This window comes from Arvicola amphibius, chromosome 13 (assembly GCF_903992535.2).
Source record: "Arvicola amphibius chromosome 13, mArvAmp1.2, whole genome shotgun sequence".
NCBI lineage: Eukaryota > Metazoa > Chordata > Mammalia > Rodentia > Cricetidae > Arvicola > Arvicola amphibius.
In genome coordinates this window covers 47,377,709-47,391,079 of record NC_052059.1, presented here as the reverse complement: position 1 = coordinate 47,391,079, position 13,371 = coordinate 47,377,709, and the positions used below count along the sequence as shown (strand labels likewise).

Genomic DNA, 13,371 nt, shown 5'->3' with positions numbered 1-13,371 from the left:
TCTGGGGACCTAGGCATTTGGTGCCTTTGTTTGGCTGTTTTTGTTGTTTTTGAGACAAGGTCCTGTATGTAACCCCAGGTTGACCTCAAACTCCCTAAGTAGCCAAGGATGCTCTTGAACTTCTGGTCCTCCTGCCTTCAGCTCTTAAGTGTTGGGATAATGGGCACGTGCCACTTGGCCTGGCTTATCTAACTCAAGGTCTCATGCATGGTGGCAAGCGCTCTACCAACTAGAGTGTCACTCTTAGCCCCTCCGGTGCCCTTTACACTTCTGATTCCTCCAAATACACCAAGAGAAGGAAGTTCACTCCCTATTTTACAAGAAGATCTCAGGCCTGGGTTGGTCTGGAGTTCCAGGTCCCTATGCTCCCAGGCACAGGGCAAGGCAGCATCTTGTCCTCCGGCTTCTGGCACTTTTAGCCCCTCCCAGAAAGACTGAAGCTGCTTCTGAGTGAGGCAGCTCCTGCCTTAGTTATGGCCAGCATCTGCGGCATAGGGCCTCCCTCAGGCTGATGGGAAACGTTCAGGCTAAAGGGAGAAATGGCTGTGGTATCCTAATGTACACTCCACAAAGGTCTCTAGGAGGCACCACCAAGGATCACATTTCAATACCGCAGCTGGCGTGCCACAGTGACTTCATAAGAATGCACAGCCTGGGGCTGGAGAGATGGCTCAGTGGTTAAGAGCACTGACTGCTCTTCCAGAGGTCCCAGGTTCATTTCCCCAGCACCCACATGGCGTCTCCTAACTGTCTGTAACTCCATTTCCACAGGATTCAACACCCTCACACAGACATATATGCAAGCAAAATACCAATGCACATAAAATTATTTTAAAAAAAGAATACATGTGGTCTGGTGACACTGTGGATATCTTAGCTTGCATAAGTGCACTCTGTGATGTCCAGCCTGTTGGGAAGGCATCCCCGTGAGTAAGTGACCATGCTGTCACAGGGACCACTCCTTTACATCCATAGGTCCCCCTTTCCCTGCAGAGCAAGTTGCCTGTGGACACTCCACTTGGTAGTGGGTATGTTTTTTGCTTTTTGCCTTTCTCTCAATGACCCAGTCAAATTTAAATGCAGGAAGTGTCTTAGTTACTTTTCAACCTCTGTGGCAAAGTACCATGACCAAGGCAACTTATAGAAGAAAGCATTGAATGGGAGCTCACAGCCTCAGAGAGCAAGATCATGGCCACCATGGCTGGGAGCATGGCAGCGGGCATGCAGGCATCGTGCTGGAGCAGTGGCTGAGAGCTCGCATCTGATCCACAAACACAAGGCGCAGAGATTGACAGTGGGATTGGTGTGGGATTTTGAAATTTCAGCTCCTACCCCCCAGTGACACATCTCCAAATTCCTTCCTAGACACTTACACCAACTAAGGACCAAGCATTTGAAGACATGAGCTATGGGGCCCATTTTCACTAAAAGCACCACAGGAAGACTTGGGTTGGTAACTTACCAGTGTAACACTTAAAAGCCATGCTAGACACAGCAAAAGAGGACTGATTCCTAACTCCAAAGTACACTTATTTTTCTGAGATTTGACTTTTCTCTGTTATACCCATTAAAAATTATTTTTAAATGTTTGAATGATTCCATTTAGTTCTGTTTATATCTTTTTCTTCTCCTTTTGAGCCAAGATTTCCCTATGAGGCCCAGACTGACTACAAATTTGCAATCCTCCTGCCTCATCTCCGCAAATGCTGGGGGTGCCACCACACACGGTGCAGTTGAAGTTGTTTTTAAAGATGGTTCTCATGTAGCCCAGGCTGGCCTCAAACTCCATATGTGGTCAAGAATGATCTTAAATTCCCGATACTCCTGCCTCCACCTCTCACGTGCTGGGATTACAGGCATGTACCACCAAGCCCCGTTTACGTGGTGCTGGAAATTGAACTCCCGGCTTCCTGCATGTACACTAGGCAAGTACTCTTTGGACTGAGGAGCAACCCCAGAACTAGATGGGGTTTTTCTTCGCTAAAATATAGCAACTGTCTTATTTAGGATGTTCCATCAAATTGTGCAGGTCTGTCATGTTTTTCCATGCTTTACTGAACTGTTATATTTTTAATATATGCATTAATAATTATTACTAGATTTTAGGCCTAAAAACGCATTATTCATGTTTGTGTATAACAGGACAGCTCGATTTGGCTGAAGTGAAGACACATACAGACTACTATATAGAAGTGGGAGACATTTTCCTGAGCTGGAAACTGAATACATGGCTCCTTGATTCTTGAGGAACATAAACAGGTATTTAACTATGTCTCCTAATAATCTTATCTTTCAACTGGTAAAGGTCTTGAATCCCACCCACTGATGGGGCTTTAGGATGGAGAGACAGGACTTAAGTTCTACCCTGGTCCACACAGGGAAAGGGTACATAAGCAAAGAAGACTGTTCAAGAGAGTGGGTAGACACAGGTGCAGTGGGAGTCATAGCCTTTAGTCCACCCTAGTTCCATTCCAAACTAGAATGTGGGTGTGTCCTGGGAAGTAGAGGTCTGTGTAGTAAAAATGAACCTCTGTTTCCCTAGGCATCCTCACCATCTTGCTGTGTGACTCTCCAGAGGTTTGAGCTAGAGTGGAAGCCACCTCCCCACTGACTGGAGAGAACCAAAGTGACAGTAAGCAGGAGATGATGAGAAAAGCAGTTGTTCCGGGTGCCTCACAGTGACAAGAATCAGCGCCACTCAGCTGCCCCCGGCTCTCAGAAAGAACAAGCAGCGAACCCACTGCAGAGCCACAGGACTGGTAACTGTAGTTAGTGCCCATCAAACTTGCCGTGGGTCTGAAGACACACGGAAGCGCCTGGTTCTTGAGACTAAGTCAAAGGACAAAGCGTTGATCCACAAGGCTTTGAGCTGCTCGGGGGAGTGAGTCGGGCCAGGCCTAAGTGTAAAAGCATAGCCTGGGACGATGGCAGTGGCCCTGCTGGAGGGTTGGTGCGAGATCATGAGTGTAGATGAGCAGAAGGCATTGATGGTGACAGGCATACCAGTGGACTGTGATGAGCAAGAGATCCAGGCGGTCCTGCAGGAGGCGCTAAAGTGTGTGGGCAACTACCGCCTGCTAGGGAAGCTATTCCAGAAGCAAGACAACACCAACGCTGTCTTACTGGAACTCACGGAGGACACAGATATGTCTGTGGTCCCCAGTGAGGTGCAGGGAAAGGGGGGCGTCTGGAAAGTGATCTTTAAGACCCCTAACCAGGACACTGAGTTTCTCCAGAGACTGAACCTGTTTCTAGAAAAAGAAGGGCAGACGGTAGCCGGGATGTTCCGAGCCCTTAAGCAGCAGGGAGTGTCTCCGGCTACCACAGCCTGCACATCCCCTGAGTTACTGGCCCACTTGGTGGGGCAGGCAATGGTTCACGCTCCAAGGCCCCTGCTGCCTGTGAAGTACTGTAAGCTCCGAGTGTTCTCTGGGAGCCCAGACCCTGCCCCGGAGGAGGAGTCTTTCGAGGTCTGGTTGGAACAGGCCACTGAGATAGCCAAAGAGTGGCCCATCCCTGAGGCCGAAAAGAAAAGGTGGGTGATGGAGAGTCTTCGTGGCCCCGCCCTGGACCTCATGCACATTGTCCAGGCAGACAATGCTTCCATCAGTGTAGAAGAGTGTCTGGAGGCCTTTAAGCAGGTGTTTGGGAGCCTGGAGAGCCGTAGGTCCGCGCAGGTAAAATACCTAAAGACGTATCAGCGAGAAGGGGAGAAAATCTCAGCCTACGTGCTCCGGCTGGAAACTCTGCTCCGGAGAGCTGTGGAAAAACGGGCTATTCCCCGGAACATTGCTGACCAGGTACGTCTGGAGCAGGTCATGGCCGGAGCCAACCTTAACAATGTTCTCTGGTGCCGGCTGCGGGAGCTGAAGGATGAGGGCCCACTACCCTCCTTTTTGGAGCTGATGAAGGTGATCCGGGAGGAAGAAGAAGAAGAGGCCTACTTTGAGCATGAGAGCAGGGAGGAGCCAGGGGAAAGAGAGGGCTATGGCCGCTGGGACAACGCAAGGAATAACTGAGAGACTTCCCCGCCCCCCTTCACCACCTGGTGGACACAGGGACAGTGCTTGACAAGGCTAATCTTATTACAGTGGGTTTTTCTCTAATATACAGGGTTGAAGTCAAGCATTAGAAGCAAGTATATATATTGACAGGGTCTCACTTTATAGCCCAGGCTGGCCTTGAGTTTGCACTCTTCCTGCATCAAAGCCTCCCAAGCTGAGTTCTGGGATTAGAGGAGTGTACCACTATTAGTGCCCCATTTCAATCTTTCTTTCTGAGGAAAAACAACAACAACAACAACAACAACAACAAAAACGCCTGGACTCTGAGTAGAGTGGTTTGGTGGACTCAAGTAGATTGTTAGTAAATGCAAGACTAAGTTCCTAAAATACCTAAAACTTCTGTACTTCGGTGTCCTTTAAGCTCACCAGGGTCAGCCAGGTAGCTCAGTTGATAAGGTTGCTAGGCAACCTCTTCAGATGGGGGTAATGATGTGAACAGGAAATAGAAACTGGCCAGGCAGGAGCTGGAGAAAAGACTCGGTGGTTAAAGCGCATTTGCTACCCTTACAGAGGAATTCAGAACCCAGCACCCACATGGTGACTCACAACCATCCATAACTCCAGTTTCAGGGTCTCCAACACCTTCTCCTGGTCTCTGTGGGCGCTGCACACATGTAGTACACATTCATATGTGCAGTGCACACCTGTAAAATAAATCTTTAGAAAAGAAACTGGCTAGGCAGTTTAGGGGCATTCCAAGAGTGTCCCTGGTTCTCTGATCCATGAATGTCACGAAGGAGCTCTGATTTCTTATTGTCAGCTTCATGGAGGTTACACTCTAGGGTGGGACTGGGACCTCAGCCAGACACTAATCGCTTTGTAAATAGTTTTAGAAGTGGATCTCTAGATTTTCATGATAAAAACGACTTATATCTGCTCCCCAATTTTAGCCCATCCCCTAAATGATTTTAGGGTTATCTCTTCAGAGGAGGGAATTTTATAGTGGCCTTGATCGGGGCTTTTCCGAGTCTCATTAAGAGAAAACCATTGCCTTCTGATCAGAAGAGTGGAATCTACGCACCTTTTGCCTAAGTGGAGACCTAACATTCCAAACTAACCAAAATGTAAGAGTTCATCCAGCTGGGCAGGCCCATCACCTAACTAATGGACTACCCATTAGGAAGGCAGATTCATCCAACTCCATGCTAAAGAGATGGGAAGAATAATTATCCCCTTAATGAGATCATGTGCTTTTCTTTCCCAGAATCCCTGGGATCTGCACAGTCACTCCAGAGCCACCACAAAATGTAACTTCCACTTGTTCTTTTGCCTGGGGCCCAAGCCTAAGTAAGTTTTCTCTAGTACTTTGGGCTTTTTTTGCTCTTTCCATGCTAAACCTCTACCTAATTCAAAAAAAAAAAAAAAAAAAAAAAGCATGGCTTTCTCTTCTATGTCCCTCTTCAGGAAGATTTGATCCCCAGAACCCTCATGGTGGAAGGAGAGAAGCAACTCCTGCAAGCCATCATCATCATCACACATACGCACACACACACACGCACACACAAACACACACACACGCACGATGCACATGCACACGCGCACTCACAGATGTACGCAAATACATGTACTGTCTTAAACCACACCAAGTAGAACAATGTTGACTCATACCATAGAAGAATGAATTGACCTTATAAAAAAAAAAAACAGGTTTGAAAGATGAGGTGGAGTGGCTTGTCAGGACATTTCCTGTCTCAAATTAGCAAATTCTGTGAGACTCTGGAACCTTCCTCCAGCTGTCCTCTATAGCTGAGCAGTCACAGGCCTTGCGCTGGGGATCTGGGGAGCTGGGAGGCAGGCCTTCCTCCACCAGATGAATTAGGACTATCGTGCCCTTAGGTTTCTAATGTCACCGGAAGTGTGTCTCCCTCTGCACACACCTCCTTCTACTTCATGTGGATGGTTTCAGAACCAGCTGCAGGGTCAGTCTCTCAACCTATGGATGACTGACCCGGTCTGTTACCAAGAGGTACACAGCTATAGAGAGATATTTTTGAGCAAAAGATGGACTTTCAAAGACACGCACAGAACTGGATATGTACAGCATGGCTATGACTATCACTCCGATCTGTTGAACTATGAAGACTTTAACTGGCGGAAGTGACCTCACAACCTACTGAGGGATTTCACATAAATCCCACTTCATGTGTGCAGCAGTCTATTCCATGTAGGGTGTTGTGTGCATTCGTGGGGTGGGGGCTGTGTTACTCTTTAGAAGCAGAGGTCTAATGGGTTAAATGGTCTCAGCACCAAAATGCTCAGAAGAGATACCTAGACAGAAGCCCAGAACGGATCTTGGGAACCGCCCCCCTCCACTAGCTATGTGACACTCAAACATGTTTTCTTAGTTCTGTAGAAGACTGACTTTAGGCAAGTGTGTTTTAAACTCCTTAAATCTCAAACACAGGGCAGGGAGTTTCAAGTGTGCTGAGGACCAAGGCTTAGCACATCAGTGTTCATCAAGTCTGCTCTTGTTTCCAGACTGACCCATTTGCGGGCTTCAGTGTACATACTTCAAACTCTCTGTGATTGTACATAGACTCAGAAGCTGCGACGTCTTTGTGTGTGTGTGTGTGTGTGTGTGTGTGTGTGTGCCAGGTTGAGTGCACTGGGACACCATAAACAAACACCACGTAGTTACGAGCCCGGCGGAGCTCTGGCACAGTTCATGCACAACCTCGTGGTAGATCCTTGTGTAGTGTAAGCAAGTTGCTTAGTTTCTCTGCACATCAGTTTCTTTATCTAAAAACGGGCGGCCATTAGGATCAAATGGCACAATGCCTTTTAAGCGCTTCAAGTGACGTTTGGAACTTAGAAACCCCTCGATACACTGAGGAACCTTGGTGTTTTCGTGATAGTTGTTGTCAGCTCAATGCATGCTCTCCCGACTGTCCTAACGGTGTGGAGTAAAGATGTGACACACTTCCAGTCATGACGCTCCCGCCGTCGGGAAGCGTTTCTAGCTCTTTCACATGGGCTGTCTCCCACATCTGTGCTAATATTCCAGAACTGGTTGGTGACCGTGAGTTGACTTGATTTCGAAGTGATAACCCGCTCTTCTGAAGTAAGAAAAGCATTTTTAAGTCATCATCTGTGACGATTTCTCTTTCTGAAATATGCATCTCAACAGTGCCCAAGCATAGTGATGTGATTGTCACAGCTGACCATTGTATCCTGACTTCATGTGGCTTTCTGTTCCTGGGAATGGCCTCACCATTATTATTAACAGACTGCAAAATTAAATGTTACCTCTGTGAAGTTGTGAAATAAAGTTTCAGAGTTAGTGAATTCCTGAGTTGTTTCCTGTTTCCTATAAATCTGAGTGACTGCTTGAAGGAGTTTCATTACTAAAAACAGAACTAAACTAAAGGCACCGGAGAGACAGTTCAGTGGTTAAGAGCCCTTGCTGATCTTCCAGGGGACCTGAGTTCAATTTCCAGCACCCACATCTGGTGGCTCATAGGTGCCTGTAGCTCCAGCTCCAGGGGACCTAACACCCTCTTCTGGCCTCTGAGGGTACCAACACACATAGCGTATTCACACACACATAAAAATAATAAATAAAAATAAATAAATAAATACTTAAGAAAAAGAAAGTCGAACTAGAGCCAAAGGCCTTGAACTTTCCTAGGCAAGAAAACCTGTCAGCAGAGGACTACAATAACTACTTGGGTGGTGTCTTCCAGGCCAAGACAGCACTTAGCACACCTATCATGAATTTTCCTGCTAAATGCAGATTACCAACTCACTTGCTCAGGAAAATAAAAGCCCAGATCGGTCCTCCAGCCTGGATTATGCCGAGGGTGAGAGGACCAGAGGTGGACTCTGAACTCAGGGCTTATGTCAGCTCTCCTGTGTAGATCTAGATGGGGGAATCGCCTCTTGCCTTCGGAAGCCTTGGACTTGTTTCATCTCTTTGGAGTGTACTGGGAGAGCATTTCATAGTGTGCTAGACACACTGTGACCAGTCCAATAGGGGTGAGCACCCCAAGGGATGCCCTGCTCCACATCCCCATCATGTGAGCAAAAACCCCCTAGGAAGGGCTCTCACCTCATATCCCATCTCCTTAGGAAAAAAATAAATCTCAAGATTCCTGAACCATTGCTGAAGATCACTTTCCTTTTCAGTAGGTGTCCCTGGTGGAAACTGCAAGCCAGGCCATCAGCATCTTGCATGTTTCAGGGCACTAATGTCATCTGATGTCCACAACTGCATCAGCTGCTCAGGCTTGTGCATCCTACAGACTGCTGCTTCCCAAACTAAATGCACAGTTGTCATCAGTTTTACCAAATGTCCATGACATTCAGCAGAGCTTCTGGACATCCCATGGTTGGCTAGACAAATGGCCAAAGCCAGCAGAGTCTTGTGTTGTGGAATATTCCTTTACATTGTGTGAAGGTGTGTCACTGTGATTGGTTTAATAAAAAGCTAATTAATAAATATCTAGGCAAGAGGTAGAGGTGGGACTCCCGGACAGAGAGAGCTCTCAGAAGAAGGGGGGGAGTCACTAGAGGACAAAGAGAGGAAACAGGAGGTGCAAGATGAAGGGCAGGTAAAAAGTCATGATTAATATAAAATGTAGATTAATATAAATGGGTTAATTAAAATTATAAGGGCTAGTGGGACAAGCCTAAGCTATAGGTTGAGCTTTCATAATTAATAATAAATCTCTGTGATGTTTTTTTTGTGAGCTGGTGTCCCTAAAAAAATCTGGCTACAGTCTTGATTGAACGCCTGTCACCCATATCTTTAACTGAACACTAGTCTTGCTCCCAGGGTTCTGCAGCTTTCAACACCTCAGTAAAAGCTGCTGTGTCCCCTCTACCCCAGAAAAGACTGGGAAGTGGAAGTAGCGTTCCTTCAGGCTCTGCACCACCTAGGTTCCACTCAAGAAGGCATCCATTTCTTTCTGGTGTGTGTTCATCCCTCTGCCCCACCACCCACTGTCCACTTAAAACTAATCAGGGTGGGTGTTATCCAAAGGGAAAAATAGCAAAAAGAATAAGGACTGTAATCTGTGTCCAAGACAGGAGGGTCGGAAGTCAAGGGTCTGCCAAGAAGGGACAGAGCCTGAGACAGAGTGAAGAAAGAGGATCCAACACAAACAAATATTGTCAGGTAGGCAATACTGCTTTCTGCCAGCAGAGTCTTTGGTAGTCTAAGACCTAGAGCCAGGGCTTGGAGAGATGGCTAAAGGAATTTTCCAACAAGCCTGATAACCCCCAGAATGTTCAATCCCCAGAATGCACATGGTGGAAGGAAAAAAACCTACCCCTGCAAGTTGTCCTCTGACCTCCATATGTATGACATGGCTGGCATATACATGTGGGCACACACATACAAACACATACACGCACACATACACACACACACACACACAGAGAGAGAGAGAGAGAGAGAGAGAGAGAGAGAGAGAGAGAGAGAGAGAGAGAGAGAGAGAGAGAGAGAAAGCAGACATCTCACTTATCAAAGCAGGAAATTGTCCTGGTCCAGACCTGACACTGCTTCTCTCTGTGCCCATGTGCTCCTTGACATCCTATAAGAACATCCTTATAAATATCAGTGAAACTCTAGGAGCACAAACCCCAATCAATGTCCCTGTAAGGAAAGGTGTGGGGTTTCCATCTTGCTTTCAAGATACCAGCTGGGACTGCCCATTAGTTGTCAGGGCTTTTGTCAGCAGCAGCTGAGGCTTTCCCAGACCCTGCCTCCCTGCTATGGGATAATGCTCTTGTACTATTTGTACTTTACAAATCTTGTAAAGATTGGTCACTTATATTGGCTTAATAAAATGCTGAGTGGCCAGTAGCCAGACAGGAAGTATAGGTGGAGCAACCTGGACTAAGAGAATTCTGGGAAGAGGAAAGGCTCAGTCTGCAGTCACCAGCCAGATGCAGAGGAAGCAAGATGAGAATGCCTCACTGAGTAAGGTACCAAGTGACATAGCTAAACATAGATAAGAATTATGGGTTAATTTAAGTTGTAAGAGCTAGTTAATAATAAGCCTGAGCCAATAGGCCAACTAGTTTATAATTAATATAAGCCTCTGTGCTTTTTGTTGGGACTGAATGGCTGTGAGACCAGGCAGGACAGAAACTTCTGTCTACACCTCTCCTTAAAAGGAAGCACTTACCAAAGAGGAGAGGTGGCAGTTACTAAGAACTGTGCAGTGAGCTGTGCTGGGGGCCACTGTGAAAGGCTCCATAGAAAGGGAAGATGTTCCCCCACTCTGTCCTGCCCAGACCTGGCCCTCCTCCACACAGCCTGCCCTGTGCAGGTCTCTCCCAGTCTCCATAAGTCTTTCCCAACAAACTTAATTACCAAAACAAAAGCTTTCTAGAACAAATAGTTGTCACAAGAGTCAGCTTTATACTGTTATAGAGCAAAAGACAATGAAAACCAGATTGAGGAACCATAGGATTTCAGCCTGTCCACAAGTCCTTTATACTTCAAAGTTATTGACGGTATAATCTAAAATGTATGTCAGGGGTTGGAGACATGGTTCAGCAGTCAAGAGGACTGGCTATACTTACAGAGGACTCAGCACACATTTGGTGGCTCACAACCACCTGTAACTCCACCTCCAGGGGATCTGATGCCATCTTCTGGCCTTGGAGGTCACTGCACACACACACCTGGTACATACACACACATGCAGGAAAGTATCCAGACATATAAAATAAAAACAAATAAATATTTCAAAATAAATTAAAATGTATTCTGTTGGATGTATTTTGGTCCAATTTAGACATTTCTATTCCAGGAGGAAAGTTGGCACAGCTGTTTTCTCCTCACCAGGACAGGGCAACCGACTGTTGTTTTGGAGTGAGTAGGTTGTGTATACCTTGGCTGGGCACCTTGAGATGGAAAAAGCACCCAGGGCCATGGACAGTGATAGGAATTGCTATGCAGTGGAGAATAAGAGGAAAAGCAGGGGCCACTGAGATGTCTCAGTGGATCAAGTGACCACCTTACAAACTTGACAAGCTGAGCTCAATCTCTAGAACTCATGATGGAAAGAGAACCGACTCCACAGAGTTTTCCTCTGAACCCCACACATGCACTGTGGCGTGAGTACCCCTACACACATCATGCACATGCCATAATAACATATCAAAATAATTTTTCTTATAGGAAGAGAGGCAGAGACCACATCTACCACCCACCCCAACACACAGAGTACCCCTGGTATTTGCCATTGACATCAGAAACAAAAGACTGATTTAGAAATGGATGGCAATAAAAGGTAAGGGTGGGGTTGGTGAGATGGTTCAGCAGGGAACGGGCTTGCCAACAAGCCAGATGACCTGAGTTCAATCCCCAGAACCCACATGGCAGAGGGAGAGAGTTTACTTCTGCAAGCTGCCTTCCAATGTCCATGAGCATGCTGTGGCACTCACCCATTTGCTGTAGGAATTCCTGCTGCCAGTAGCCTTTAAGTTACCCGCCCACTTGGGTGTGGCCTCTTACACTATATATGCCAATGTAAAGCGTGTATCTGGCCTCTCTTCGGGTGGCATGATTCGGTTCCTGTTCCCCGTTTGTGCAGAGGACTGTAATCTGTGTAAGTCTACCCCTAAATAAATAACGCTCTATTATACTCAATTCTGAGCTAATGTGGGATTTCTTTTAAATCTGTCCTCACCCATTCACCCACATACACAAATAAAGAACGAGCTATAAGGAAATGATACTTGCATAGACAAATGAAGATAGACAGACAATAAGCTATTGTGCCACTAGATAAGGACTAGAAGCTCAGTCAGGGTTCAGTACAAACTGCCTCCAGTGTCCTTCGAAGCTGGGAGAGACATGGAGGTGCTTGCCAGAGAAGGGACCTGGGCAATGAGAGGAAGCCTGCCTACAGAATGGGTTTCTTCAATGGCTATTGAGCCACTCGGGATGTCTAAGTTCCTCTGGAATCAATTTTAATCATTAAGATTCTCTGTTTTTCAATTTTTACAGGTTTTCGAATGAAAAAACACAAATTTGTCAATCTTTCTTGCTTTAAATTATTATTTTGTGGTTATGGCTTCCTTTCCCTTCTGAATCAATCTATCAGTTATCCATATATCTCTATCTGTCTGTCTGTCTGTCTGTCAATCTATCTATCTATCCATTTATCTTCTCTCTATCTATCCATCTATCATCTATCTGCCTATCTATCTGCCTATCTGCCTATCTATCTATCTATCTATCTATCTATCTATCTATCTATCTATCATCTACCTATCTCTGTCTTGTTGTATGAGACTGCTTATTTGTTTCCTGGCTGCCCAAACTCCCAAATTAACCACACAGAAACTGTATTAATTAAATCACTGCTTGGCCCATTAGTTCTAGCTTCTTATTGGCTAACTCTCACATATTAATTTAACCCATCTCCATTAATCTGTGTATCACCACATGGCAGTGGCTTATTGGGTAAAGTTCCATCCAGTGTCTGTCTCTGGCAGGGCTACATGGCTTCTGACTCTGCCTTCTTTCTCCCAGCATTCAGCTTAGCTTTCCCCGCCTAACTAAGTTCTATCTTGCTATAGGACAAGCCAGTTTCTTTATTCATTAACCAATAAAAGCAACACATAGACAGAAGGATCTCCCACACAATTTCCCCTTTTCTGTTTAAACAAAAAGGAAGGCTTTAACTTCAACATAGTAAAATTACATATAACAAAACAGGTATCAAGCATGGATTATAGTTACAATATTTATATCTACTTTATCTCTTTTTAAAATGAGGGCTTTTTTCAAATATTTATTTATTTATTATGTATACATTATTCTGTCTGTGTGTATGCCTGCAGGCCAGAAGAGGGCACCAGACCCCATTACAGATGGCTGTGAGCCACCATGTGGTTGCTGGGAATTGAACTCAGGACCTTTGGAAGAGCAGGCAATGCTCTTAACCTCTAAGCCATCTCTCCAGCCCTACTTTATCTTTTATAATAACTAAGAAAAACTATAACTATCAATTCTTCAACTCCATCAAAGACTCCAGAAGAATATATTACCTAAGTAAACAGGAAGTGCATTGTATGCAACTTCCAAAACTCTAGAATTGACAGAGACGTCTCACTGCATGGACAGTCAGTCACCCAAAGTCCTTCTGTACTGTTGGGGCATCCATCTTTAGCCTACAGGCCCATAGTATTCAACAGATTTTCCATGAAGCAAGAAATTTTAAGGACTGTTTTGCCTCTATTGGCAGTTTGTCAGTCACTTTTTTCTGTGTCCTGCAGAATGTCTCACAGACTCTTTAATGAAGAAGGAACCCCAAAGGACAGTCTCACCTTTAGGCAAGTTCAGCAG

At 45.7% G+C, this 13,371-nt stretch overlaps 1 protein-coding gene across 1 annotated transcript; it reads left to right on the top strand.

Moving 5' to 3' along the window:
- Positions 1-2,924: 2,924 nt before the first annotated feature.
- On the top strand, positions 2,925-4,019 carry Pnma2 (PNMA family member 2). Its single transcript, XM_038309644.1, has one exon. It carries the CDS (start codon positions 2,925-2,927, stop codon positions 4,017-4,019), a length of 1,095 nt encoding a protein of 364 aa, XP_038165572.1.
- The last annotated feature ends 9,352 nt before the right edge of the window (positions 4,020-13,371 follow it).